Here is a 26,242-nt window from a genome sequence, read left to right as displayed (position 1 = left end):
GTGAGCAAATTGTAACACCTCCTTCAAACAAAGGTCTTTTTTGTTTGGTCAGTGCCAAAGCCTTCAAACTCGGTTGCAACTGGTTACAAAGCTCAGAGATAATGCATATTTCTAGGAATGATTTAGTCACTTCTTACAGACTCACACCAAAGCAAAGAGAGGTAGTGTTCGTCCTTCTAGAATGACTTCGTGCTATGTGACTGCTTATCGGAGAGAACGGGTCAGCATCATAGGTAGTGTATTGTCCGGCCCAGTAGACAATGCTTTATTTGTGAGGTAGAGGAAAGAATACATAAATTTTGGTGATATGATGGTAAAATTGAGACACTATTGGTTGAACACATCTTTAAAGGCAGACTGGTTTGAGTACATTGTGCTTACAGAGGTAGGTGTAGTCAGAAATGCACTGCGGCGACTTTCCTGGCAGTCCAGTGGTTAAGGCTCTGCTCTTCCATCGCAGGGGGCACAGGTTTGATCCCTGGTGGGGAGCTAAAGCCAAAAAAAAAGGAGAAAAAGAAAGAAATGCACTTGGTTCTGAATAGCTGTGCCATAAACCTCATGGTCCAGGCCACCATCCAGAGAGGCAGGCTGCTGCTCCTATCTAAGTGTGACTCACTGCCCAGGTGTGACTCACTGCTCAGGTGTGACTCAGGATGGTATGTCTTCCTTCAAAGTTGTGACTCCAGCAACATGTGAAGAGCTCAAGGAGTCTCCCCTTAAAGGGATCCCACAGTAGATCAGCTTTTGGAACAAAGAATCCCTTAGCAAGGCCATACTCACATCTGGTTTATTTGAATCATTTTTATGGTCCTTGGTTTCCTTACAGCATGGCACACTTTTGTTTTCACATTTACCACCAATTAACCTTGAACATGTTATTAAGTTACTCATTGTTTTAAAGATCATTTTAGATCTAAAGTGGGGGTAACCGGGGATCCCTCGGAGCTTGGTTGCATGTTAGGGATGTTACATACATAATCTCATGTAGTCCCCCCAATGGCCTCCTAAGGCGTTCCTCACCACCTCCACTTTCCAGGGGTGGGCTCTGAGGCCTGAGACATGACCTCGCTGATGGACGTAGTTCTAGGAAGATGTCGGGTTCATGTTTGAGCCCACGTCTGTCTGACTCTGAAGCTAATGACTTTCACATCCCAGCTAATGGCTGATGCTGCCAAGCCCTAAAGTGAGAGGCATATTTAAACACTCCTGAGCAATTCCAGCTCACCAGAGCCCTGGGTGCTAAAAAGCATCCTGTTGGTCAGAAAGAATGAAAGTCATTTCCAAAGGCTGCCACCTCGGATCCAGAGCATGGCCTGGAGGCTGAGGGAGTCGGAGTCAAGGACCCAGGATCTCCTGCTCCAGGGCAGGCTGACCCTTAGAAGCTCTGAGCAGGTCATCCGGATGCTGTAAAGACCCTGATACCGCCAAGAACACTGCCATGATGGCTTTCTCTGCCATTGGAAACACCATCTTTTCTAATGACTTTAAATGACTCCAAGTGGATAAATTCATTTAAGCAGATGCAGTCAAATCTCCCAGAACCGGCTTGCCAGTGAAAGGGGCACCCCCAAAACATAAGCTCCCCAGATCTCAACTTTTGCTTCTCGAATAAGGAAGTAACTTTCTTTTAGGAGTATTTATTTGTGAAGTTAGAGAGGTGATGTTGTTGTTTAATAGCTAAGTCGTGTCCAACTCTTTTGTGAACCCCATGGACTGTAGCCCACCAGGCTCCTCTGTCTATGGAGGTTTCCCAGACAAGAATACTGGAGTGGGTTGCCATTTCCTCCTCCAGGGGATCTTCCAGACCCAGGGATCGAACCCATGTTTCCTGCATTGGCAGGCGGATTCTTGACCGCTGAGCCACCTGGGAAGCCCGAAGTTAGAGAGGTAATGTCTCATTTGTTCGCTGTGAAGCCTGTGAACACTGCAGTCTCCATGGCCTGGGGCACGGGGGGAGGGCACGCCCCTGTCATCCCCCAGCTGAATAACCCCTGAATTGAGTCCCCTCGGCCGTGAAATGGGGAGTAGGGTTGGGTTGTCACTTAATGGTCTTAGCTAAAGTTTTATGACCCAGATATCCTCATCTGATTCTTTCCCTAGTCTCTTGAAAAGTTTAATTACATGACCTGGCCTTAAGATTCTTAAGAAAGAAGAAAAGACAGCTGGGCGTTGATGTCAGTTTCAGTTGACGCCTCCCTTTGGGCAGGTCCTTCTTACACCCTTCCTTTAGGATCCCACCCACCTTCTTATCTGGAAACCAGTCTCCCTTAGAAGGCAGAACCATGTCTTAAACAGCAAGGAGTAGACAGGAGCACCGGGGTAGGGGGCAGGATGGGGAGCTGGGGGGCAGCAGAGTTAGTCCCATACAGAGAACACTTTCCAGGAGCATCTCATGCCTGCCTTGTTACCAAGAGCTCAGAGAGTGTCATCCTGGGACTCATGTTCTGCCCATTTTCCGTTTAATCCTCCGGGCTCGGCTGGGGCCCTTGATGGCTCTGGTGCCTCTCGAAGCGACAGCCCTGCCACAGCCCTGGGCCAGCGCCTTCCAGATCTGCCACCAGGTTCTGCCATGTGAGCCGCCTCCAGCTGCCATCACCTTTTTCTCCCAGTTAAGTCACAGCATCTTCCTGCATCCTATTTAGGAGGAAATGGTACCCAGAGGCATCTGGGTGCAGAAATTCTCACCCTTCCCTCTTCCCATCATCACATCCCTTTCAGGCAGTCTGTGAGCACCTCTCTGAAAAATCCAAGTCAAAAATCTAGATTTCGTGTATTGCTGAATTTATTTGGACAAGAAAAGAACCAACATGCTTGCGCCTTTTATAGTTTTCACTCAAAGAACATTTTGGGCCTCGGGATATATATATATATATATATATATATATATATATATTTTTTAGTGGCTGTGCTGTGCCCAGCTCTTTCGTGGGCTGTATTCAGCCCCGTCCAGAGAAAGACCTCAAACACTTGCAAAAACCGGACGTCATTTCCCATCATGTTCTTTCACGTTTAAATGCTCTTAGCTGCTCTCTGGCACTTGGTCACTCCATAACTAAATATTGCTTTAGCACTTGCTACACAAAGCGCTTCCTGAAAGCAGCGGGAAGACGTGCTGGGGTCTAACAATCGGGCCACTGTTTGCACAGAGTTGTTTGCCGTCCAAACGCCATGTCAAAGGAGCAGGACCCAAGAGCGTCGTTCCACCTCCGAGTTTCAGTGACATTTTTCTCTTTTGGAAAAAGGACCCAGCCGTGATTTTCACGTGGCTAGCAAAAGGTTTCGTTCTAGCCTAAAACCAGACATCCACATGTCCTTGAAGGAAAGTCGATCACCTCCCTAAGTACAGGGGGAGAGCTCTCATGCACACCGGAGAAGCAGTAGGAAGGGTTAACCATGGACACGGCCCAGGAGGGTGTATTTCTAAGGCCAGACTCAGTTTTCATTATATTGTTGCTATGCAAGTAAATAAATGAGCTCACTGCTACACCCAAGCGGAGCAGAGAGAATTTATAGAGAATTAATAAATCCAGCGTAGGCAACTTGTGGCATTTCCTCCAGTCGGAGAAAAGCAAGAAGTCATCTTGTATTTTAAACAGACAAACCCCTGTAACTTTGCAGTTTCTGAAAATGGGATCCAAGCTCTCATGAGCGGGCACTGATAATACTGATGTTTCTTTTCCTGGGGCTTTCTTTAAAGGGAACGAGTCACACCGTCCATGGGCTTTAAGACAAAGAGGTTATTATAAGATAGAATAAATATTGTGGTGGCTCTGTTAATGCTTTTTAAGGGCATTTAGGTGAAATAAGTCCTTTCCAACAGGCAGTTGTTGAAATCGAAATACCCTTGTTAATGCACAAGTCCCAGAGACAGTATAAATAAAACACGGTGTCGAGGGATTAAAGATAGGAAGCCATCTAATTTTACTTCCCGTATATATCTAGGAAAATTCAAAAAGACGACTGCTTATCGGTGAGGCCTGCTTTTGAATTCAGACGGCCTTTGGTGCTGTTAGCGGCAAGGTGGTGAATATGTGCTGTGACCACTGTGGCATTTTTTCACTTCTCATCAGTCACCCGTTACATTGCCTGAGCACCACCTGGGCTGCCCAGTTCTTGCTGAGGCCTTAGGGCAGAGCACCAGGAGCTGGTCACACTCATTCCTGCTCTTCTGGTTTCAAGGGTCAGCTCCACTGGTCCATTACTGAGGCGCTGTGTGTGTTAAGTCGTTTCATTCGTGTCCGACTCTTTACAAACCTATGGACCGAATGAAGCCCCCCAGGCTCTTCTGTCCATGGGATTCTCCAGGGAAAAATACTGGAGTGGGTTGCCATGCCCTTCTCCAGGGGATTTTCCCGACCCAGGGATCAAACCCACATCTCTTATGTCTCCTGCATTGGCAGGCGTGTTCTTTACCACTAGTGCCACCGGGGAGGTGTTATCTGGGTATCAGAAGCAAGGGATTGTGAAATTCAGACCATTCCTAATGTTGCTTTGGATTGTAGAGAGGGACACAGAATTAAATCATGGAACACAGAGATTCAGTTACAGAAGACTCCTTCCTACCCCCTCCGAGTGGAATTTCTTATTTTTTTTTTAAATGTTGTTAAAACTTAAATCCTATTTTTGCGATTTTGTGATTTTTTATAAATACATACATCAACTGTAGAACCATGAATAATAATAGCAATAACAGTAATAAAATATTAGGGGACTTCCCTGGAGCCGATCCAGCGGTTATAGACTTTACCTTCCAGAGCAGGCACTGTGTGTCGATCCCTGGCGGAGAAGTTAAGATCCCACATGCCCTGTGGCCGAAAACACAAAACATAAAACAGAAGCAATACTGCAACAAATCCAGCAAAGACTTTTTGTAAATGGTCCGCATCAGGGATTCCCTGGTGGCTCAGTGGTGAAGGATCCGCCTGCCAATGCAAGAGACATGGGTTCGATCCCCGGTCGGGGAAGATCCCACATGCCGGAGAGCAACGAAGCCGGGCACCACAGCTGTTGAGCCTGGGAACCGCCAGTGAGTCCACGTGCTGCAGTTACTAAAGCCTGCACTGTGTGCCCGTGAGGCCTGGCTGCACAAGAGAAGCCACTAGAATGAGAAAGAAGCCTTCACACCCCGACTAGACAGCCGCCCGTGCGCTCCCCAACTAGAGAAAAGCCTGCACGAAGCAGCAAACACCCAGCACAGCCAACAATAAATAAAATTTAAAATTAGTTTTTAAATGGTCCACATCAAAAAATAAAAAAAAGTTAGTAAAAGCTACAAGAACAGGACCGATGGTGCTGAAGTAAGTTCCTTGTGCTCCGCATCCCGGCCTGGGCTCATGCTCTCCGCCCAATGCTTTCTCTCAAGCAGCAGGAATTTTCTGTATCCTTTTTCCTGTTTTTCGTTCTTCCTTCTGGTTGCTGGGAGCGTGGAAGGAGGGAAAGAGTCAAAACAGGAGCGTGAGTTGGTTGGCGGAGGGAGATGAGAATCTGTGTAAGTACATGAGCCGTAGGGCTTGGGCAAGGGAGTGCAGAGCGTGAGGGGGCCTGAGACCCTATTAATGGGCTTTCACCGCGTTGAGGGCGGGCAGGATCTGCCTGCATTCGCGCCTCAGCCGGCTCTCTCCCCACGTTGCTCGTGGCCCCTGGATGGGTCGCGTCTTGCTGAAGCTCCCCTAACCTCAGGGCCTCTGCTCTGCTGCGCCCCCTCCCCAGCGCCCACCAGCTCTGCTTTAAGAAGGTTCAGGGGATGTCCACGGGAAGCAGTGCCCCCAAGGAGACTCGCTGAGACTTTGCATGTGCGCCCCACTTCTCCGTGAGAGCCTCCTGACAAACCCAGCCCACTGAAAAGAAATCCACCGAGGAGAAACTCAATAGTCTCTTGGATTAGGTTCTTTGCTGTCTTTCTCTTGGGTAAATCTCTGTATCTCTCAAGATTACAAAGCACACTATCTCCTGGGGTTTCCTACCGTTGTGTCTTGTGTGTGGTGGTGATAACTGTGACAGTGGCAACACTGATATGACCAAAGTCAAACAGTAATCCCGGTAAATCCGCTCATGATCACCAGGGCCAAAGTCTTTGTCATGTCCTGCTTTAGTTAAATTTCCACGGCCTCATAGACACCTTCGGGGACACTTTATACGTTTGCGAAGGTCAGTGTCTTTCTACATGACTTCGATTTTAGGATGATTAAATTTGGTTTTCTCCTACTATTTTAGTCATGAGGTTCCCTGGTGGCTCAGAGGTTAAAGTGTCTGCCTGCAATTAGGGAGACGTGGGTTCGATTCCTGGGTCAGGAAGATCCCCTGGAGAAGGAAATGGCAACCCACTCCAGTATTCTTGCCTGGAGAATCCCATGGACGGAGGAGCCTGGTGGGCTACAGTCCACGGGGTCGCAAAGAGTCAGACACGACTGAGCGACTTCACTTCACTTTAGTCATGTAACATTTTGAAAGCAAGTGCCTTTGAGATTTGTGGCCAGACATCCTGATCCTATTAGGAAGGAAGCAGGAATTGGCTGTTTTGTTCTTGTTTCGCTTGCCTGTCTCCTGGATTCCTGGTTATCTTTGATTGTGTTGGACATTGTGTTTTTTTAAATATTGGTAGAAATAATCGAAGCCCTATAAAGATGTTCTGTACTTTCAGAGAGGATTTCACTTCTCTCTGCCAGCCTCACAAGCACACGTAAATCTGATTTCAGGCTTTGAGATGTTCTTGCCCACCATGATGACTTAAAACCTAGCTTAGGCCTGTACAAGGGTAGGTTCTCTTCCAGTTAATCCTTACTTTCCCATGCAGCCATTAAGATCCCAGCCCAAACTGGAGGATGGTTTTCCTGGTTTCTACCTTGAGGAGCTCTCAAGTCCCCTCACCCATAGAAGCTGAAAAAACACAATGTAGCCTCTCATACCTATTTTAGGTCAGCAAATGCCCAGAAGAAAGCAACCTCAAAATTCAGGCCTCTCTTTGTGAATTTCTTCTCTTCTTTCCTTTTCTTTGTCTTCTTTTTAAAATTTATTTGGCTGCACCAGACCTTAGTTGTGTCACACGAGATCTTCATCACGTCATGCGGGACCTTTTCACTGTGGCAGGCAGGCTCAGTGGCGCCACGGCATGTGGGATCTTAGTTCCCTAACCAGGGATCGAACCTGCACCCCTGGCATTGCAAGGCAGATTCTTAACCACTAGACCACCGGGGAAGTTGCCCCTTCTCCACTTTTCTATTTTGACCTGGTAATTCTTTACTATCTTTTAACTTTTGATACCCTCAAGAGGATTTTTCATATTATCTCCTCACTTTTTTAAAGCTGTCTTCATTAGGATGGTTGATCTGAATTACCTAGTGCTCAATTTAAGTCCAAAAGTAAAATCTGCATAACCTAGGTAACGATTATGATAAAGATAGCTGAGGCTTACAATTTTATGCTATGCCAGGTACCCTATGTACTTGATGTCACTTTATACTCCTAATAGCCTATAAGTATTATCTTTTATGTGTTACTAACGAGGAAGCAAGCTTCCCTGGTGGCTCAAGTGGTAAAAAATCTGCCTGCAATGCAGGAGACGTGGGTTCGATCCCTGAGTCAGGAAGATCCCCTGGAGAAGGAAATGGCAACCCACTCCCAGTATTCTTGCATGGGAAATCCCATGGAGAGGAGCCCGTGAGGTCACAGAAGAGTCAGACTCGATTTAGCGACTAAACAGGAGTGAGGGAACAGGCTTAGAAGGGCAAATGCCTTGGCCATGCCCTCATGGCTGCTAAGCGGCATAACCAGGGTCCACACCCAGCTCTGCCTGCGTCCAGCCTATGTTCTCAATCACTCCCCTCGTCAGACCTGATCCTTTCAATGGGCCAGAGACCCAGTGTGACCTTGGCCTTCGGTCCGAGGTTTCATGTGACATGGGCCTGTCCCCTATTTTCAGAACTACAGAAAGCATGACCCCTGTTCCTTTCTACTGTATCTTCTTTCTGATGTAAAGGTAAAAGGCAGAGTTTGTTTTCATTTCTTTTTGCAAAGCTCCCGCATATGTTTCTGGCTTGCAGCTGAGAAGAATGCAGGTGTTTGGGTCACATGTGGGCTCTGGACTGGGGGAAAGGAAACCACCAGAGAGTGGGGCAGGTGATAAAATGCTTCCATGGTTTCTGATTGGTCACCTCTACCCAAGACTCCCCCTGCTTTGTTCGCCACCCCACTGGCACAGAGCTGCCCTGCATGGCTGATAAGACATGCCCCTCCTCCCATGAGTCCCACTCATCCTAGAGCTGACCTATCTGGAAACCAGCCTCATCCTCTGTAATTCCCCTCTGCAGAGCTACATCCCTTTGCTTAAGGAAAGTCTCGAGTTTTCTTTAGTTCGTGACTATATTCAGTCCATGGTGGTGGTGGTTTAGTCGCTAAGTTGTGTCTGATTCTTGCAACCCCATGGACTATAGCCCATCGGATTTCCCAGGCAAGAATACTGCAGTGGATTGCCATTTCCTTCTCCAGGAGATCTTCCCGACCCAGGAATCAAACCCAGGTCTCCAACGTTGCAGGCAGATTCTTTACCAACTGGGCTATGAGGGAAGCTATATTCAGTCCATACGTTTATCCAAGATCTACTATGTTCAAGGCACTTTCTCGGCCCTGTCTCCGTGCCAACAATGAGAAGAAAAGAGATGAGATAGTTTGAAACAGTCAAACCTCAAGGGATAAGCACTGTTAGAGATGTAAGTACACACACAGTCAGTTCCAAGGAGGGAGATGTATCTTGTCTGGGAAGGGCTTTGTGGGAGAGGGGCACTCAGGTTGACCCCAAAAAGTGAATAAAATTTGCAGAGGAGGAAAGAAAGTCAAGCATCTTGTACAGCCACAGCATGAGTGAAAGCTCAGAGGTGTGGCACACAGGGTGCCTGCGAAAAATGGAGTGCTTCCGCCTCGCCAAAGCACAGAGCTGGTGAAGAGCTTTTGGCTTCTGCCCTCAGACTGAGGGGGGTGAGGGAGGAAGAAATACACAGATGAAAGTCAGGACTAGCACCTGGGGGCCAGAGGCATGTGTCGTTGGCCCAGATGCTGTTTGAAATAGTTGAGCCAGATTTGAAAATCAGATATCACATAAAAACCCAGATTTCTGGCTTCTCATGAAAATTGGAAAGATCTGGCAACCCAGGGAGTGTTTTTTTCAAGATGGCAGTTGGCTGGAGCTGAGGACTGGCTGCCACCTCTCAGAAGGGGAGGAGTTCTGTGCTCCCGGCCCAGGATCTCAGCTTGTCTCTCCCTTCCCCCGACCTGCTCAGCACACAGGCAGCTCAGCATCAGGCCTGGGCCCTGCTACAGGTGCAAATTCAGGCCAACGGAATGTAGAGACATGGGTGACAGACCCAGGGCTCCGTCCCGGGCCAGTGACTTGCACACCTGGTGGTTTTCAGTGTCCCCTAGCTCTCACTGCCACCCTAGACACACACACCCCATCTTTCAAATTTCAGCATGCATGGGTCTCAAAATTGAGACATGGAAGTCTTAATAGCATCTCTAAAGAGCTCATGCTGCGCAGAATCTGAAGCAGAAAATGACGCGAACTAAAGTATGGGACAGGGTAAGCCCTGAGCATTTTCTTGCTTTTCTACAAGCAGAATTAGTAGATTTCATTATATGTACGTTAATAGACAATATTTGTTTTTCTCTTTCTGCCTTACTTCACTGTCTGTAACAGGCTCTGGATTCATCCACCTCACCAGAATTGACTCAAATGCATTCCTTTTAATGGCTGAGTAATATTCCATTGTATATGTGTACCATAACTTCTTTATCCATTCATCTGTTGATGGACATCTAGGTTGGTTCCATGCCCTGGCTATTATCAATGGTGCTGCAATGAACACTGGGGTACATGTGTCTTTTTCAATTATGGTCTTCTCAGACTATATCCCCAGTAGTGACATTGCTGGGTCATATGGTAAGCCACACAACATTGAAAAGCAGTTGTCTTCCAATAAATTTTTTTTAATCTGAAAAAAAAATTATTAGTGAGTTAAGATAACCCTGGTTTCCAAATATTTGATCCTCCCCTACTGGGATCCAGCCTCAGAGATTTACTCAATGGACTGTCCCCTTTCTACAGGTATACAGTCTGCCCTTTGCTCCATAGCTCTTTTCAGAGATCCATCTTCAGACTCTTCCATTAGTTGACACGAATGACAGGTATACAAACATCCCAGGAAGGGTGGATTTCTCGCCTAGACAGAAAACCCTCTGCAGGGGAACCAGGAAGACAGTTTCAGGTGCAGCTGGTTACAGAGCCTCGAGAAGCCCACAGTTTGCCCCCTCTTTGTGCCATCACTAAGGAATTAAGAGGTCACTTTGGTAATTCCTAAGGCTAAGCCCTTGTAACTATAAATACGTACTCAGAATGAAAGGAATGCAGGAAAGGAAAACAAACGGAGGGAGAAAGGAAATGAAAAGCCTGACCTGATTTCATTGAGAAAATTAGTTTTTAAGACACCCTTTGTGTGGAGCAGTGGCATCCTTGCCACTGGCAGCCTTGCCTGCCGTGCAAACACCCAGGAGATTTCGCCCCAAATGTATGTTCCCCTGAGCCAGACCTTGGTGTTCCTCGTAGGTTGAGGTTCAGCGATCCTGGGAGAGAAAGGTTTTTGTGGACTTTGTCAAGCAGAGAGAAACTGGCCTTTTAAACCACAAAACTGGATACTTTGTAAGGTACAGAACAGTCAGCACTTTGCTCTGAGGAGAGAACACGCAATTGGCATGAAAGTGACCCAAGCAGTGGGGTGAGGAGGAGACGGTCCAGAAGGGGAAGGCGTCCAGCTCCTCGTCCTCCCAGGCGGCACAGGGGACCTCACGCTATGCTCCACCCGCGTCTGACCAGATGCACGCCCGGGTCCCCTCTCCGTGCCATTTGAGAACCGATGTGAATTGGATGGTCACGTCGAGGGAGGCTGTATTTTGTTGGCTTTTTGCCCCTGTGGTTTTCACCATCTGTTTCTTTTAATGCATAAACAAAGAAAATGACTGGTTTGGAATGCAAAGTTGGAAAAAAAAAAAAAAGATGACCACAGGCATCCTCTAAATGAGAAAGAGGGAGCACGCAGGAGTTCAGTGACATTTGTCAGGAAGTGAGGCGTTAAATACTGGGGAGCTCGGATGCTCTCTGCCAGGGACCGTCCGCCTTCCTGAGACGGCGCCTCCTGTTTACATGTACCAAGGGCTATTTTCAGATACCAGCACCACCCCATCTATCTCCCAGCCCCCCTCCATTTTTCAAACTAAAGATGAAACCCTTCGGCTGGCCTTCAGCATAACCAGCCTTGATTTTCCATTAGCATTATTACTAACTTGGCAGCCTTGGATAGAATCCACTCTTAGAAGCTTGTAGACTGAACAAAAGCAGGGTTGTGAGTAGGTTCTATTAAAGAGCCAAAACAGAACTATAAATAGAGGAGCTGATGAGATAGAGGAAGAGAAGGTACTTCATGTCTCTCCTGGACAATAGTGAGTGAAGAAAAAAAAAAAATCATCTAAGGGCATGGGGAACACAGTGTATCTTTCTTGGGCGACCAGCATCCTGCTTTAAAAAAGACGACTTGCTCTGCACGGTACAGTAGCCACTTTGAAATGGTTCTGTATGCTCTGTGCCAACAAACCTTAAAGCAAGAGACTCCTTTTTTAAACCCGAGGCAGTGGAGAGATGGGCTGGGCTGGTGGCTGCATGCTAATCTCTTTTACCTTCATTGCAAGACATAATCAGCTACAAGCACCAGGGATTTAAAGAGCAAATTGAACCCAGGCATTTAGAGGCCCCAGGGAGAAGGGCACTGGCGCTTTTGGCTGAGTTCCACCCATTTCAGGGTAAGATGGATATGAGCATTTTTCGCATACTTTCGTAGGCAGCCTGACGCCAGAGTTTTCACATTAGAGAAAGGATAAACGATGATGGTTTCTCAGGGAACAACCAGCTCTTCCTAATCTGTGATGTCTGTTCTCACAAATGTCCCGGACAATACTGAGCTGGGTGCTGTTAGCATGTCGCCCCACAGGGGTGAGGCAGATACAAGACCCTAGTCATTTAGAAGCTCTGTGGGGGATTAAATATATTTTCAAAGGAGTTTAAGTTCCAGTCATTTCTCTACCCATGCTTAGGACACAGTGGGGCGTGTAGATACGAAAATACAAGCCTGGCGGGTGAGGTTTGTTTCATTGACATTAGTTCCAGATGCTGGGCTGCGATGAGTGTGTCTGACATCTGACATCACTTGGTCGTGGGCACCGTCTGGACATTTGCTTTCCTGGTGGAAATGGGAAAATGATTAGACCTGAACTCTCTTCCTGGTCGGCTCCAGGACTCAATATTTCATGCATTTCATTCTTTAGCATGAAAGCTCCTGGAGGCTTCTCAGGACAGTGTGTGCAAGCTTTAGTTTCATAAACCTATGGAATTCGTGGCCTATGGAATTTTAGTTGTAATCATAATCACGTCAGATGAAGAGGCTTCCTGCGGAAGGTATGAGAGGAATTTTAAGTGGCTCAACTCTATTTACATTATTCACTTTACAAATGGTTTCAGAGCACCCACACACACACACCTTTTTTTTATTTTATTTTATTTTCATTATGCTGTGCTCCAGAGGGTTGATCTGGGACTTTCATAATTTAAACACAAGTCTCCCTTCAAGGGGGCTTCTCAGTGGCTCAGTGGGCAAAGAATTCTCCTGCAGTGCAGGAGATGCAGATTGAATTCTTGGGTCAGGAAAATCCCCTGGAGGAGGAAATGGAAACCGACTCTAGTATTTTTGCCAGGAGAATTCCATGGACAGAGGAGTCTGATGGGCTACAGTCCAGGGGGTCGCAGAGTTGGCCCCAACTGAAGCAAGTGAGAAAGGAAGCTCTCTTCAAGTACCTTTTGGGAATCAGGACTTGGTCTGACCACCTTTGAGGTGATTTTATTACCATGAGGAAGGCAGAGAGATTTCAGGGCCTGGTTCTTCCCTGGGATTCAAGAGGGACTTGGAAGTTGACTGGCTTGGTGTCTCCTCGTCTCCTTCCTTTGGTCTCCTCCCTCTTCCTTTTTTTCCCTAGATGGGGAGAGATGGGGGCGGAGCGTCTAATTACGAGGCTTTGCGATGCCCTCAGGACTCGGCTTGGAAGTTAACTCGTGTCTTGCCATCCACAGGTGATCACGCCGGTTAGGACAAGCCACGGCTATGTGTACGAGTACCCGACCAGATATCAAAAGGACGTCTACGATGTCCCTCCTTTCCAGACGGCTCACGGGGTGCGTACCAAGAACACGGTCGTCACCGGGGACGGGGCACCTCGGGGCAGCTTTCCTTCTGGGCTCCAGAGGAAAGGGAAGTTCACAGAATCTGCACATTTCATGTGAAGCTTTATTTAGGTTGTCTATCCGGGGCCGGGATTACTTGTTTTCTGGATTTGCTTCATTAAGGAATCCGAGGCTTTGATCTCACAAAGCTTTTCTTGCTTATCATTTTCTCAGGGAGCGTGAAGTTTAAACTACACTTTAAAGTACAGACAGTGTTGGGAATTCCCTGGAGATCCAAAGGTCAGGGGGCACAGGTTGGATCCCTGCTCAGGAGACCAAGATCCCCTCATGCTGTGTGATGCAGCCGTAAACCGTTAAATTAATTTAAAAATTAATAAAGTACACACGGTGCAGATTTTTTTTTCACCTAAGATCATTTTTATACTCAATCTAAGTCAAAGGACCCCAAATTGAAAAATTCCATCAATTTTTATTACATAGAATTCAGCCAAAGAGCAAGGGAATACATAACCTGGTAAACACATCCATCATTAAAAGCTTAGTACATAACAAGATAACAAGTAGGATTTTTCTTGGTGGCTCAGTCGTAAAGAAACGCCTGCCAGTGCAGGAGACATGGGTTCGATCCCTGGTCCCAGAAGATCCCATGTGCCACGAAGCAGCTCAGCCCGTGAGCCACAACCAAGCCTGTTCTTTAGAGCCGGGGCTCTGCAATAGGAAAAGCCCCCAAAACTCGAAGCCCCCGCATGGCAACTAAAGAGCAGCCTCCTCGCGCCATCACTGGAGAAAAGCCACACAGCAAGAAAGACTCAGCACGGCCGAAAATAGATGTGTAAATTTAAAAAAAGAAAGCATAAAAATGACAAGTATTTCCATGCTGGCTAACTCAGGTGTTTCTCCCCAGGTGTACGACATCCCGCCATCCTCTGTGAAGGGCCCCGTGTTTTCTGTCCCCGTGGGAGAGATAAAGCCTCAAGGGGTCTATGACATCCCTCCTAGCAAAGGGGTAAGTGAGCTACTGCAGAAGCTGCCAAAGCTGCAGGAGCCCGCGCGCGCGCGTGTGTGTGTGTGTGTGTGTAAGTTTGCACACACTGAGATAATCCAAAGAGGAAAAAACTTGTCTTTGTGTGCAAGAACAGGGAGGGAAGGGGAGCCAGGGGGTAAGAAGAGACAACAAAGACGATTGTAGGGATTCCATGTTTAACCCCCTCCCCGTAAGAAAATGGGGCAGTCAATAAGGCGAGCCAGTAGGAAGGAAAAGCAATCGATTCTGTTTGGCAAGCAACTCATGTATGTCCTATGGTGGTGGTGTAGTCGCTCAGTCGTGTCTGACTCTTCTCAGTCCCATGGACTGTAGCCCGCCAGGCTCCTCTGTCCATGGGATTCTCCAGGCAGGAATACTGGCGAGGGTGGGTTGCCATGCTCTCCTCCAGGGGATCTTCCAGACCCAGGGATCGAACCCAGGTCTCCAGCACCGCAGGCAGATAGATTCTTCACCGACTGAGTGAGCAGGGAAGCCTATACGTCACATGGCTCATGTTTATACAGGACGTCACAGATGACTCAGGCTGTGCACACGCATACAAGTTTGGAGTCACTGTGGGCTACGCCAGCACAGGAAGTACAGTTATCCTGATTCCACATAAGAGGGAACTGCATCTCAGACCCTTTTAGCAGCTGATTGAGCTTCACCCCTGCTGGCAGGTCTGGCAGGAGACCTCGGGTCTCCTGACACGTGGTCCAGGAACCCCGAGAGCAGCTGAGACAGGAGGGTCCACACAGGGCAGCGGGGTGTCCAGGGGAGGGCGCCCTCGACAGAGGGTGGGGGCGAGAGCAGCCTCGGGAAACACCTAGTGCCTGGAGGAGAGGGGAGGGAGCAGCACCCGCGAGGACCGCTGGCCCTCGTGGGGACGCACCGCGCGGTTTCTGCACTGCCGCTTAGACCAGCTCCGCAGATAACAGCGTCCTTGTCCGCTTGCTTCCCAGGGATACTCCACTCCACCCTCCGGCTACAGAGATGAGGCCGGGCTCCGGGAGAAAGAGTATGACTTTCCGCCTCCAATGAGACAAGCGGGCAGGCCCGAGGGCGTCTACGACATCCCCCCAACGGGCACCAAGCCCCTGGGGAAGGATCTGCACCCTAAGTACAACGGCGACGCCCCCGGAGCTGCTGAGCTGGCCCCACGGAGACACGGCGCGTCCCTGACCCAGCCGGCCCCCCAGCCGGGCCCAGCCGTGGGCTCCCAGAACAACGATGCCTACGACATCCCCCGGGGCGTCCAGTTTCTGGAAGCACCAGCAGAGACCAGCGAGAAGGCCAGCCCGGAAGAGAGGGACGGGGTGTACGACGTGCCGCTGCACCAGCCGCCGGAAGCCAAGGGTCCCGCGGACGTGGTGGACGGCATCAACCGGCTGTCCTTCTCCAGCACGGGCAGCACGCGGAGCACCATGTCTACGTCCTCCACCACCTCCAAGGAGTCCTCGCTGTCCACTTCCCCGGCACAGGACAGAAGGCTCTTCTTGGACCCTGACGCAGCCCTCGAGCGGCTGCTCCGGCTGCAGCAAGCCCTGGACGGGGCCGTCTCCAGCCTGATGGCGCTGGTCACCACCGACTGGCGCAGCTACGGCTACATGGAGCGGCACGTCAACGGGGTCCGCACCGCCGTGGACAGGGTGGAGCTGGCCCTCAGGGACTACCTGCACTTCGCGCAGGGCGCCGCGGCGAACGCCGCCTGCCTCCCCGAGCTCGCCCTCCACCACAAGGTGAAGCGCGAGCTCCAGAGGCTGGAGGACTCCCACCAAATCCTGAGCCAGACCAGCCACGAGCTGAGCGAGTGCGGCTGGTCCCTGAACGTGCTGGCCGTCCACAAGCCCCACAACAAGTGGGACAGCCTGGACCGCTTCGTGATGGTGGCCAAGACCGTGCCGGACGACGCCAAGCAGCTCACCACAACCATCAGCACCAACGCCGAGGCCCTCTTCAGACCCGGCCCTGGGAAGGGCGGGCCGGAGAGCGTCACGAACTCCACCGAGTACCCGCCCGCCGGCTCCCCAGGGCAGCTGCTGCCCGCCGGGGACCACAAGGCCCCTGCCCTCAACAAGCCACTGCCCCCCAGCCTGGGCAAGGAGCAGCCCCCCGACTGTAGCAGCAGCGATGGCTCTGAAAGGAGCTGGATGGATGACTATGACTATGTCCACCTGCAGGTAAAGACTCCAGACTCCTAAGGCCCGGATATTCACATGCAGGGGCCTGGGGCTCACACCCGTAAGATGTAGACTAGACCATTGAAGTGGAGACCGCGATTAAAGGTTCAGGAACACGGTTAGTGGTTCACAATCTGGAGGTGGTGGTGTCCAGTAGGAAGAACACTGGTCTGAGGGTCCAGAGGCCTCTAGACTTCCAGGACACTGACTGTGTCACCAACTTACGTAAACTCACCTGACTTCCTCATTTGCCAAATGGATGGAGCCTAGAGTTAAATTAGATCTGATTGATATGCCTCAGGCAAGCAGGAAGAGACCAGCCACCCCCGACCCAAGTAGGATAGTGCTAATTTGCTTCAGTCGTGTCCAACTCTCTGTGACCCCATGGACCCTCGCCCGCCAGCCACCTCTGTCCATGGGATTCTCCAGGCAAGAATACTGGAATGGGTTGCCATGCCCTCCTCCAGAGGATCTTCCCAACCCAGAGATCGAACCCAAGTCTTCCGTGGCTCCGGCATGGAAGGCAGATTCTTTACCGCTGAGCCACCAGGGAAGTCCCAAGTAGAGCATTGGGTCCTTGAATAGTCAGGCCAGCTCCACTTATATTCACATTTCACTATATGGTTCTACAGGATATTTAATTTGAAGAATAAAAAAAGGAGGAGGAGCGGGGTGCTTCAATGTTTTAGAAAAAAAGATTCAAAATCCTCTGCACTAGAAAGCTTTCTAAGTTACCTTTAGCTCTGTACTGTGTGTGTGTGTGTGTGTGTGTGTGTGTGTAATTACTCACAGAGAAACTTAACCGTACCGTAGACTTACTTTGAAGACCACTGGGCATTTACCAATTGATCTAGAAGTTAACCTGCTTATGGGAAATCAGGCCATCACAATCTGCCTCCTACAAGTGACAGTCCTACCAGATTGACCCAGGATCATGACAGCTTGCCCTTTCCCTTCAGGGAATTAAAACATTCTACAAGATCCGTTATTTAGAATTTGGCTTACTATCTCATTCCGCTATTCTTTTCATTTGACTGACAGCCATGGATTGTCCCAAGGATTACTGAACACCTCTCCATTGTGTGCAGCAGGGGGAGGAGAGAGCAGAGCCACACCTTGTGCTGAAGAGCAGTGTGGGGTGAGAGTAGATGGAGGCATTAAACACCTCCCCGGGGACTCCCCTTGGCAGTCCCGGAGTTAAGTCTTGGCACTTCCAATGCAGCAGGCACAGCTCCGGTCTCTGGTCAGGGAATTAAGACCCCACATGCCATGTGGCTGGGCCAAAAGATAACAAACAAACAATAACAACAAAAGCCATTCACCCAGCTGGTTGACCAGCTCTGCATTTTGGAAAATACTAATTTGGTGTAGAGCTGCACATAATTTGAAGAGACTAGAAATGTAATGTGGCCCACATTTAGACCTGCAGGGTGGCTTTAGACCTTCCCTGGTGGCTGAGAAAGTAAAGAATCTGCCTGCAATGCTAGAGACCTGGGTTCTACCCCTGGGTGGGGAAGATTCCCTGAAAAAGGGAATGGCCACCCACTCCAGTATTCTTGCCTGGAGAATTCCATGGACAGAGGAGCCTGGCAGGCTACAGTCCATGGGGTCAACTGAGCAACTAACACTTTCACTTTGGGACTTTCCAGGTGGCACTAGTGGTAAAGAACCCGCCTGCCAATGCAGGAGACATAAGAGGTGCAGGTTCGATCCCTGGGTTGGGAAGATCCCATGGAGGAGGGCATGGCAACCCACTCCAGTATTCATGTCTTGCGAATCCCATGGACAGAGGAGCCTGGTGGGGTACAGTCCATTGGGTCACAGAGGGTCTGACACGACTGAAGCAACTGAGCAGGAGGTTTATGGGCTTGCAAATGATCTATTAGAAAAGAACCCTGAGAAAAAGCACTGCATAAGGAGGTTGGGGGGAGTTGGGGTCATGAATAGTCCTACAAAAATGGTAAAGTGGAGCGGAGAGCATGGCGCCCCATATAGAAATTGATCTTAGTTTTCACTTCTGATCTACACAGTGACTCTGGAAGTCCGGATGAGAGCTGGGGTTCACAGGGCCTAACCGGTCATGCAGGAAGTTTCCAAAGCAGTGGAAAGTAGCAGAGAGTTTGTATGTTTGTCAATAAAGCTGTTAGCATAAGTGAATCATAGTGGTGATGTAATGTTTTCTTTACATTGAAAAATAATAGGGGAAGGAGGAGTTTGAGAGGCAACAGAAAGAGCTCTTGGAAAAAGAAAATATCATCAAACAGAATAAGATGCAGCTGGAACATCATCAGGTACGTTCAATTGGAACAAAAACTATTCAGTGTTGAAAAGATTTCCCATTTAATTAGAAAGGTACGGCTTCAAAAGATCGTGATTTTGATCCTTCCAGTACCCTTTAGCATAAATAGGGTATAAGAACAAAAAGAAGGTTTTATGGCCTTGGTAATCCAGCTGGGTGTACCTGCACTCTGTTCAAATAGCAGCTTTCCAGGCCAAGCCTGTACGTCTAACACATTAGGACTGTTTGGGTTAAGGCAGTTGGTCTCAAGGAGCAAGACCCACTCAAACTGGCCCAAGCAAGTGGGTTTTATAGTAAAGCCCTAATGGGAGAGCTCAAGAGCAGAAGATGAAGGTAGAGCCACATCCGAAAGAAATAGGACTGTCCATTCCGTCTCCTTTCTGGCTTCCTTTGCTTCTCTCCAAATTGACTTCTTTTGCCTCTGTTTGCTGGCAGTTTCCTCTGCTTCTCTACTCATTTGGCTTCCCTGGAACTTTTACAGAACCCATAAACGGCCACTCAAAGTCTTTTCTGTAGATAGGTTTTCATCTCGGCTTCCTAAGCTAATAACTCCTTCTGTGGTTTATAAAATACCCCCCAAAAGAAAGTCTGAGCCGTATCCATCTGTCTGTCTGTCTCCTCCTTTCCCCTCTCCCTCTGTCTCTCCCACACAAGCCCATGGCTTGGCTATCCTAGGTCCAGTCAAAGGGTTGGAGGGCAGGATTCAGTGTTTTCAAAATATATCCTAGTCCGTTTACTAAGGGCTTCAGGCAAGGCACTTTCATGCAAAAGTTGGGCATGAGTGCGGCAAATAATAATGGGTATTGCTAATGTAAGAGCATAAAAAAAGTGAGAAATGGATCGAGGATTTCTAGGCCTTTTAAGATGAACTGAAATGGTGTCCAGTGACATGAAATAGCACACAGAACTCAGGAAACCAGAGTTCCAATCTGTGCTGCCTCACCAACCAACTATGTGACCTTAGGCAAGTCACTTAATCTCCCCAAACATCAATTATTTCTCTATAAAGTGAGAAAATCCCTCTCCCCTCCATCTAATGAGATGATATGTTTATGAACATACTTGGAAAAGCATAAGCTAACTATGCTGAAGCATCACGCTGTTTATATTTGCTTTGGCGTTTGGCCAAGTTAAGACTGCAGGGCTTTAGGGGACTTGTTGGAATCATAGTAATTCCTAAGAAGAAACCAGAGTCTAAGGAAAAGGAAAGCTCACTGTGCGTTTCTCAGGGGAGAAGCTGGGTGAGGTTAGCCATGCTCAGACTCAACCCTATTTGAGGGCAGAAGATTGACTGACTCCTAAACTCCAGTGATGGATAGTCTTTGCATGCCGAAGAGAGTCTCTCCCGACATTTGGTGCAATAGCTGGAAATTATTATCATTGCGTTTTAAATAATACACCATCTAGGAGCAATGAGAGAAGGGAGAAAGTTAACACTGAGTCTGACCTGGGCTGAGGTCCCTTCCTTTAGACAGTGTTGAGGGTCTAGGTGTTATGAGCCCAATCAGTGTTCAGATCCTTTAGAGAAGATCTCTTCTGCAGTGCACGTGTATTTGTATGCATTTGTTGTTTTCTTGTTTAGTTGCTAAGTCGTGTCCTACTCTTTGTGACGCCATGGACTGTAGCCCACCAGGCTCCTCTGTCCATGGGATTCTCCAGGCAAGAATACTGGAACGGGTTGCCATTTCCTTCTCCAGCAAATTTTCCTGACCCAGGGATCGAACTCAAGTCTCCTGCATTGGCAGGCAGATTCTTTACCACTGAGTCACCTGGGAAGCCTTATTTATATGCATTAGTCATCCCTGTGTTGCTGGATAATGACATTTATAAATCTGGACAGAAAGAGTAGGAGAAATAAAAAAGGGTCATGGATTATCTTTTATGTAAGTGTCTGCAAGGGACAAAGTTGAGGCTTTCCTCTAGAAGGAGCAAACAACATCAGTGGCTGACTTGACAAAGAGATCCCTACATTTGCTTTTCCCTGGCCACCACTCAATAAACATTTACCTAGAGCCTACATAATACCAAACATTATTCTAAGCACTTTGCAAATGTTAACTCATTTAACCTTCGTAAAGACGTAGGTAACTGTTGTTCAGTCGCTCATTCGTGTCTGACTCTGCAATTCCAAGGACTGCAGCACGCCAGGCTTCCGTATCATTCACTATTTCCCGGAGTTTACTCAAACTCATGTCCATTGAGTTGGTGAGGCCATCCAACCATTTCATCAGGGTGTGTAGCTCCGTGGTAGAGCATTTGACTGCAACCATCTCATCGTCTGTTGCCCCACTCTCCTCCTGTCTTCAATCTTTCCTAGCATCAGGGTCTTTTCCATTGACTTGGCTCTTCCCATCAGGTGACCAAAGTATTAGAGCTTCCGCTTCAGCATCAGTCTTTCCAATGAATAGTCAGCGTTGATTTCCTTCAGGATTGACTGGTTTGATCTCTTTGCTGTCCAAGGGAGCTGGGTTGAAACCCTACCCTGCCTTCCCTTCTGAGGACAGAAAAGACCAATCGTGTCCAGTTGCAGAAGTCAGAGCTGGAGGATTCCTTAGGCATCCTCTTTCTCAACCTCTGCATTTTACAACTCAAGAAAGCCAGGCAACCTGACAAGGCCTGGCATCTAAAAAACCACCTGACATGAACATCCCTGCCTTACAGCTACAAGCCCTGGTTAGTTTCCACTTCGGCACACACCGCCTTGTCCTTAACTAACTTTTTTTCTCCCCTACAGCTGAGTCAGTTCCAGCTGCTGGAACAAGAAATCACAAAGCCCGTGGAGAACGACATCTCCAAGTGGAAGCCGTCCCAGAGCCTCCCAACCACCAGCAGCGGCGTGAGCGCGCAGGACCGGCAGCTCCTCTGCTTCTACTATGACCAGTGCGAGACCCACTGCATCTCCCTGCTCAACGCCATCGACGCGCTCTTCAGCTGCCTCAGCTCGGCGCAGCCCCCGAGGATCTTCGTGGCCCACAGCAAGTTTGTCATCCTCAGTGCCCACAAACTGGTGTTCATCGGAGACACGCTGACCCGGCAGGTGGCCGCCCAGGACGTTCGCAACAAAGTGATGAACTCCAGCAACCAGCTGTGCGAGCAGCTCAAGACTATAGTTTTGGCCACCAAGACGGCCGCGCTCCACTACCCCAGTACCCCCGCCCTGCAGGAGATGGTCCACCAGGTGACCGACCTGTCCAGGAACGCACAGCTCTTCAAGCGCTCTCTGCTGGAGATGGCCACGTTCTGAGCGGAGATGCAGGAAGGGGAGCACTGCCTTGGGTTACTGAGGAAAACTGGAAAACACTCTCTGGTTTTTGTAAATCTTGTCTATTTTTGTAGATATTTTTGTATAAAAGTGAAAGACTTTCACATTTCATGGGTTAGATGGCATTCAGAAATTCAGGGAACTCCAAGGGGGTGGTGTGTGGCTTTCTCCCCCCCATGTTGTTCTTATGTATACACATAAGCATCTGAGACACAAATTGTACAGAATCTTATCCACGTGTGTGTGACTACGTGTTCACGTTCGTTTGTAGATGTTTGTCTGATACATTCCATTAAGAACCATGAGATAAGAAGCACCTTAGGAGGCACCTCCCAATGCTGCATTTTCTTTTTAGAAAAACCTACCAGCTGGTTGCAATATTGCTCTACATATACTCGTGATTGTTCCGAGCCTGTCACTCCCAAGTCTGAGACACACAGTACAGTGTATTTGCAAGTGTTCACCTTCCATAAGGAGGCGGGTTAATACCTTGTTTTCCTTTTTGAAAGCCCTTCCAAAATTGGCCGTCTCGGACATGTTATTGCAAGATGCCTCACTTCTGGTTGAAAAAAAACCCTCTTAGAAAGTTTCAGAAAGTCTTGATATATCTTAACCCAAACTCTGACACATTAGGTGCCAGAGGAGAGACACGTGTGTTGAGGCCGCTTCCTGATTAGCGCTGGGTTGTTTCAACACAGGACGCTGTCCCAACAAAAGGGGACCATGTGTTCCCCAAAGACTTTCTTTTGTGGCCCCACCAGGTGGCATGTGGGATCTTAGTTTCCAGACCAGGGCTGGAACCTATGCACCCTGCATGGGGAGTTCAGAGTCTTTAACCACTGGGCCACCCAGGAAGTCCATCCCCAGGGCTTTTTGATCATCGGCATTTATGAGTAATCTGGCCATGAGATTTTCCAAAGGACATTTTCAGATTTGCAAAAAAGCATATTTGCAGCAGGAATTCCTAAAAACACATTGGGCAATGATCATCCACAAAAGAAGGACGGTTCCACCCAAGTTGTAAGCAGAGGCCTGTCTGACTGTCATCATCCTCTTCGGTGCTGCTATCCCTGGTACCTGAGGGAAGCTGGCCAGTTCCTCAATCACCTGAAGGTTAGAGATGCCAGGCTACAATCTTACTCTTAGGGGAAGTCGTGGCTTGATCCTGTACCCTCCCTAAAACGTGCACACGCAGACCCAGCGCTCAGAGCAGCTGTCAGGAGCCCATCTAGGCTTTACAGCTCTGTCTGCCCAATGACCCTGTGAACAGCTCATTCACTGTTCCCCAGCTCAGCACAGCATCCATTCCACAGTCTATCCTCTGATACATGCTGGGGTTGGCACAGCACAAATGCATCACAAGCCATTGGATTCATCATGGGGCAGATGAAACCCTTCCAACCCAATGGGTAAATGTATTCACATATCACCAAGTCAAGAAGCAAGTTATTTATGGTTTATCAGTCCAGTTTTCATTTAATGATCCCACTCCAGTCAATTGGAAAATGTTTGATTTGCAATATATGCCTTGACTTAATTAAGCTTGCTTGCTTTAGACAACCAAATTATTGGAACAGGAGAGGATTTAGGAGAGAAGGATATATGATCTAAGTGGGATTAAATAAAAAATCAGTAAAACTTATCCAGGAGGTGCTTTTCAGAACCAGTGTTGTAGTTCTCAACATTCTATTCTGCCAAAAGAAGTCAGATTGCTGTAGGACAAGCAAGTGTGTGTGGAGGAAGGGGGTTGCTAAAAATCAGCAATGAGTTTGAAAAAGTGTCCTTGTAGATTTCATTGTATCATGTATTTCTTAGGAGATGACTTGTTCTATGCTAAGAGGTGACATTTCATGTTTTCAAAACCAAAATGTTCAATCTGTGTTAATCTCTTTCCCATACTATATGTAGAGGCTATTTTTAAATCATTAAAATTTTGGATGTCTGTTTTCATAGGCCTTGGGTTTTCTTTTTCCATTTCTTTCTTTGTCACACAGTTAAATGTTAGCTTATTTGGCACGCCTAACATAGAAAGTTGAATTATGGTGAGTTTATTAATACTATAGATCTGGATTTTTGAATAAAATTGAGAGCTATTCATTCATTTTGTGTCACTTCGGGATGTATTGCATTTGAAGAAAATTCTGGAATTTGTGAGCATTACCAAACCCAAATGTCTGGAAAAAGGCTTCTCTTCACCAGGAAGCCTGAATATTTAAATGGTAGGTGGGATGGTATCTGCTGTCATAATGTGAATGTACTATTGATGTCATTTTAGAATCAAAGAGAATTGCTCAATGCATTCTTGAATAGACATTAAGAAATATTTAAAAGAAAACTATATTCGATGAAAATAGATTCATAACCACATAAATTATCTTTAATGCTTGGCCCACTTTCATTCTGCTATCCCACTGATAGTTACAGATAAACTATTTGAATATACCTTGAATATACTCTTTTCCCACATCTATAAACATTTCCAAAGAAAGTGTCAAGGCGCTTATTGGGAAATGGAAAGTCTTCTGGAAAAAAAAAATGGTGCTTGAAAAACTAGATCTCTGCATGGAAAAAGTGGAATATTTACCTTACACTCTACATGGAAGTTAACTCAAATGCTCAAATGGATAATAGACCTGAACATGAAGCTTTAGAACTTCTAGAAGAAAATGACGGGAGAAAAATCTTTGTCATCTTAGGTAGACAAGAGTTCCTTAGGAAGAACAAAAAACATAAATCATAAAAAATTGATAAATTGAACTTCATCACAATTTAAAACTTTTCTAGGAAGACCATTAAGAAAACAAAAGGTCAAACCACAAACAGCAACAAAAGACTTGTACCACCTCAGTGGCTCAGAGGTTAAAGCGTCTGCCTGCAACGCGGGAGATGTGGGTTCGATTCCTGGGTCAGGAAGATCCCCTGGAGAAGGAAATGGCAACCCACTCCAGTATTCTTGTCTGGAGAACCCCATGGACAGAGAAGCCTGGTGGGCTATAGTCCACGGGGTGGCAAAGAGTCAGACACGACTGAGCGACTTCACTCACTTCACTCACAGCCCAAGATATGTATTAGAATAAGGATACAAATAACTAAATTTTTTAACTGGGCAAAAATTTTGAACAGAAATCTCACAAAAGAAGACATGTGAAGGACTTGCCTGGCGGTCCAGTGGTTAGCATGCCAAGCTTCTGTAGGGGGCATAGGTTCAATCCCTGATCAGGAAGTAAGATCTCACAAGCCAAGCAGCTAGCAAAAAAAAAAAAAAAAAAGACATGAATATACAATAAGTAAGTGAAATACAAACCCACCAAATAGAATTATTAAAGTAAAAAGCTACACCAACTGTTGACGAGGAATTGGAGTAAATGCAGCTCTTATACCCTACCATGTAGAGTGCAAAACACTTGAAAAATAGATAGGCAGTTTAAAAAAAAAATTAAATGTATTAATTAAGTTTAGTTTAATTAATATATTAAAACCATGCATGTGTGCATGCTAATTCACTTCAGTCATGTCTGATTCTTTCCAACCCCGTGGACCGTAGCCCACCAGGCTCCTCTGTCCATGGGAAGGATACTGGAGGGAGTTGGCCATTTCCTCTTCCAGAGGAGCTTCCCAACCCAGGGATCAAACTGAGCCTCCAGGGAAGCCCCATGACACCATGAAAAGAAAAGTGAAAGTGTTAGTCGCTTAGTCGTGTCCGACTCTTTGTGACCCCGTGGACTATAGCCCGCTGAACCCCTCTGTCCGTGGGTTTCTCCAGGCAAGAATCCTGAAGTGGGTTGCCGTGACCTCCTTCAGGAGATCTTCCCAACCCAGGGATCAAGCCCAGTTCTCCTACATTGAAGGCAGATGCTTTACCATCTGAGCCATCGGGGAAGCCCTCATGTCACCATAGGACCTAGGAATTAATTTTTACCCAAGAAAAATAAAATCATAGGTTCATACAAAAAGCATGTTTATAGTAGCTCCATTTGTAATAGCCCAAAGCTAGAAACAACCCAAATGTCTACGTGAATGAATAAACACTGTTACATATCCACACAACAGAATACTATACAGACACAGGAAGGAGCAAAGAAACAAGTGAAACAAAAAACAACATGAATGAGCTTCAGAGTCGTTTCGATGCACACAAGAAGTGTGCACACAGAGTGCACGTTTATACAGAGTTCCGCAAAACGCAGACTGCAGCGGCAGGAAG

General features: G+C 47.6%; 1 protein-coding gene across 1 annotated transcript in view; it reads left to right on the top strand.

The window, feature by feature from the left end:
• NEDD9 (neural precursor cell expressed, developmentally down-regulated 9) overlaps positions 1-24,139 on the top strand; it is a 53,277-nt gene extending 29,138 nt beyond the window's left edge. Inside the window, exons 3-7 of the mRNA XM_018039015.1 lie at positions 13,163-13,264; positions 14,178-14,279; positions 15,260-16,477; positions 18,679-18,768; positions 21,511-24,139. Coding sequence (XP_017894504.1) covers positions 13,163-13,264; positions 14,178-14,279; positions 15,260-16,477; positions 18,679-18,768; positions 21,511-22,020 — 2,022 coding nt within the window. The 3' untranslated portion in view covers positions 22,021-24,139. The remainder of the gene's footprint in view (positions 1-13,162; positions 13,265-14,177; positions 14,280-15,259; positions 16,478-18,678; positions 18,769-21,510) is intronic.

Source organism: Capra hircus, chromosome 23 (genome assembly GCF_001704415.2).
Source record: "Capra hircus breed San Clemente chromosome 23, ASM170441v1, whole genome shotgun sequence".
NCBI classification, from domain to species: Eukaryota; Metazoa; Chordata; class Mammalia; order Artiodactyla; family Bovidae; genus Capra; species Capra hircus.
This window is presented reverse-complemented; position numbering and strand designations above follow the sequence as displayed.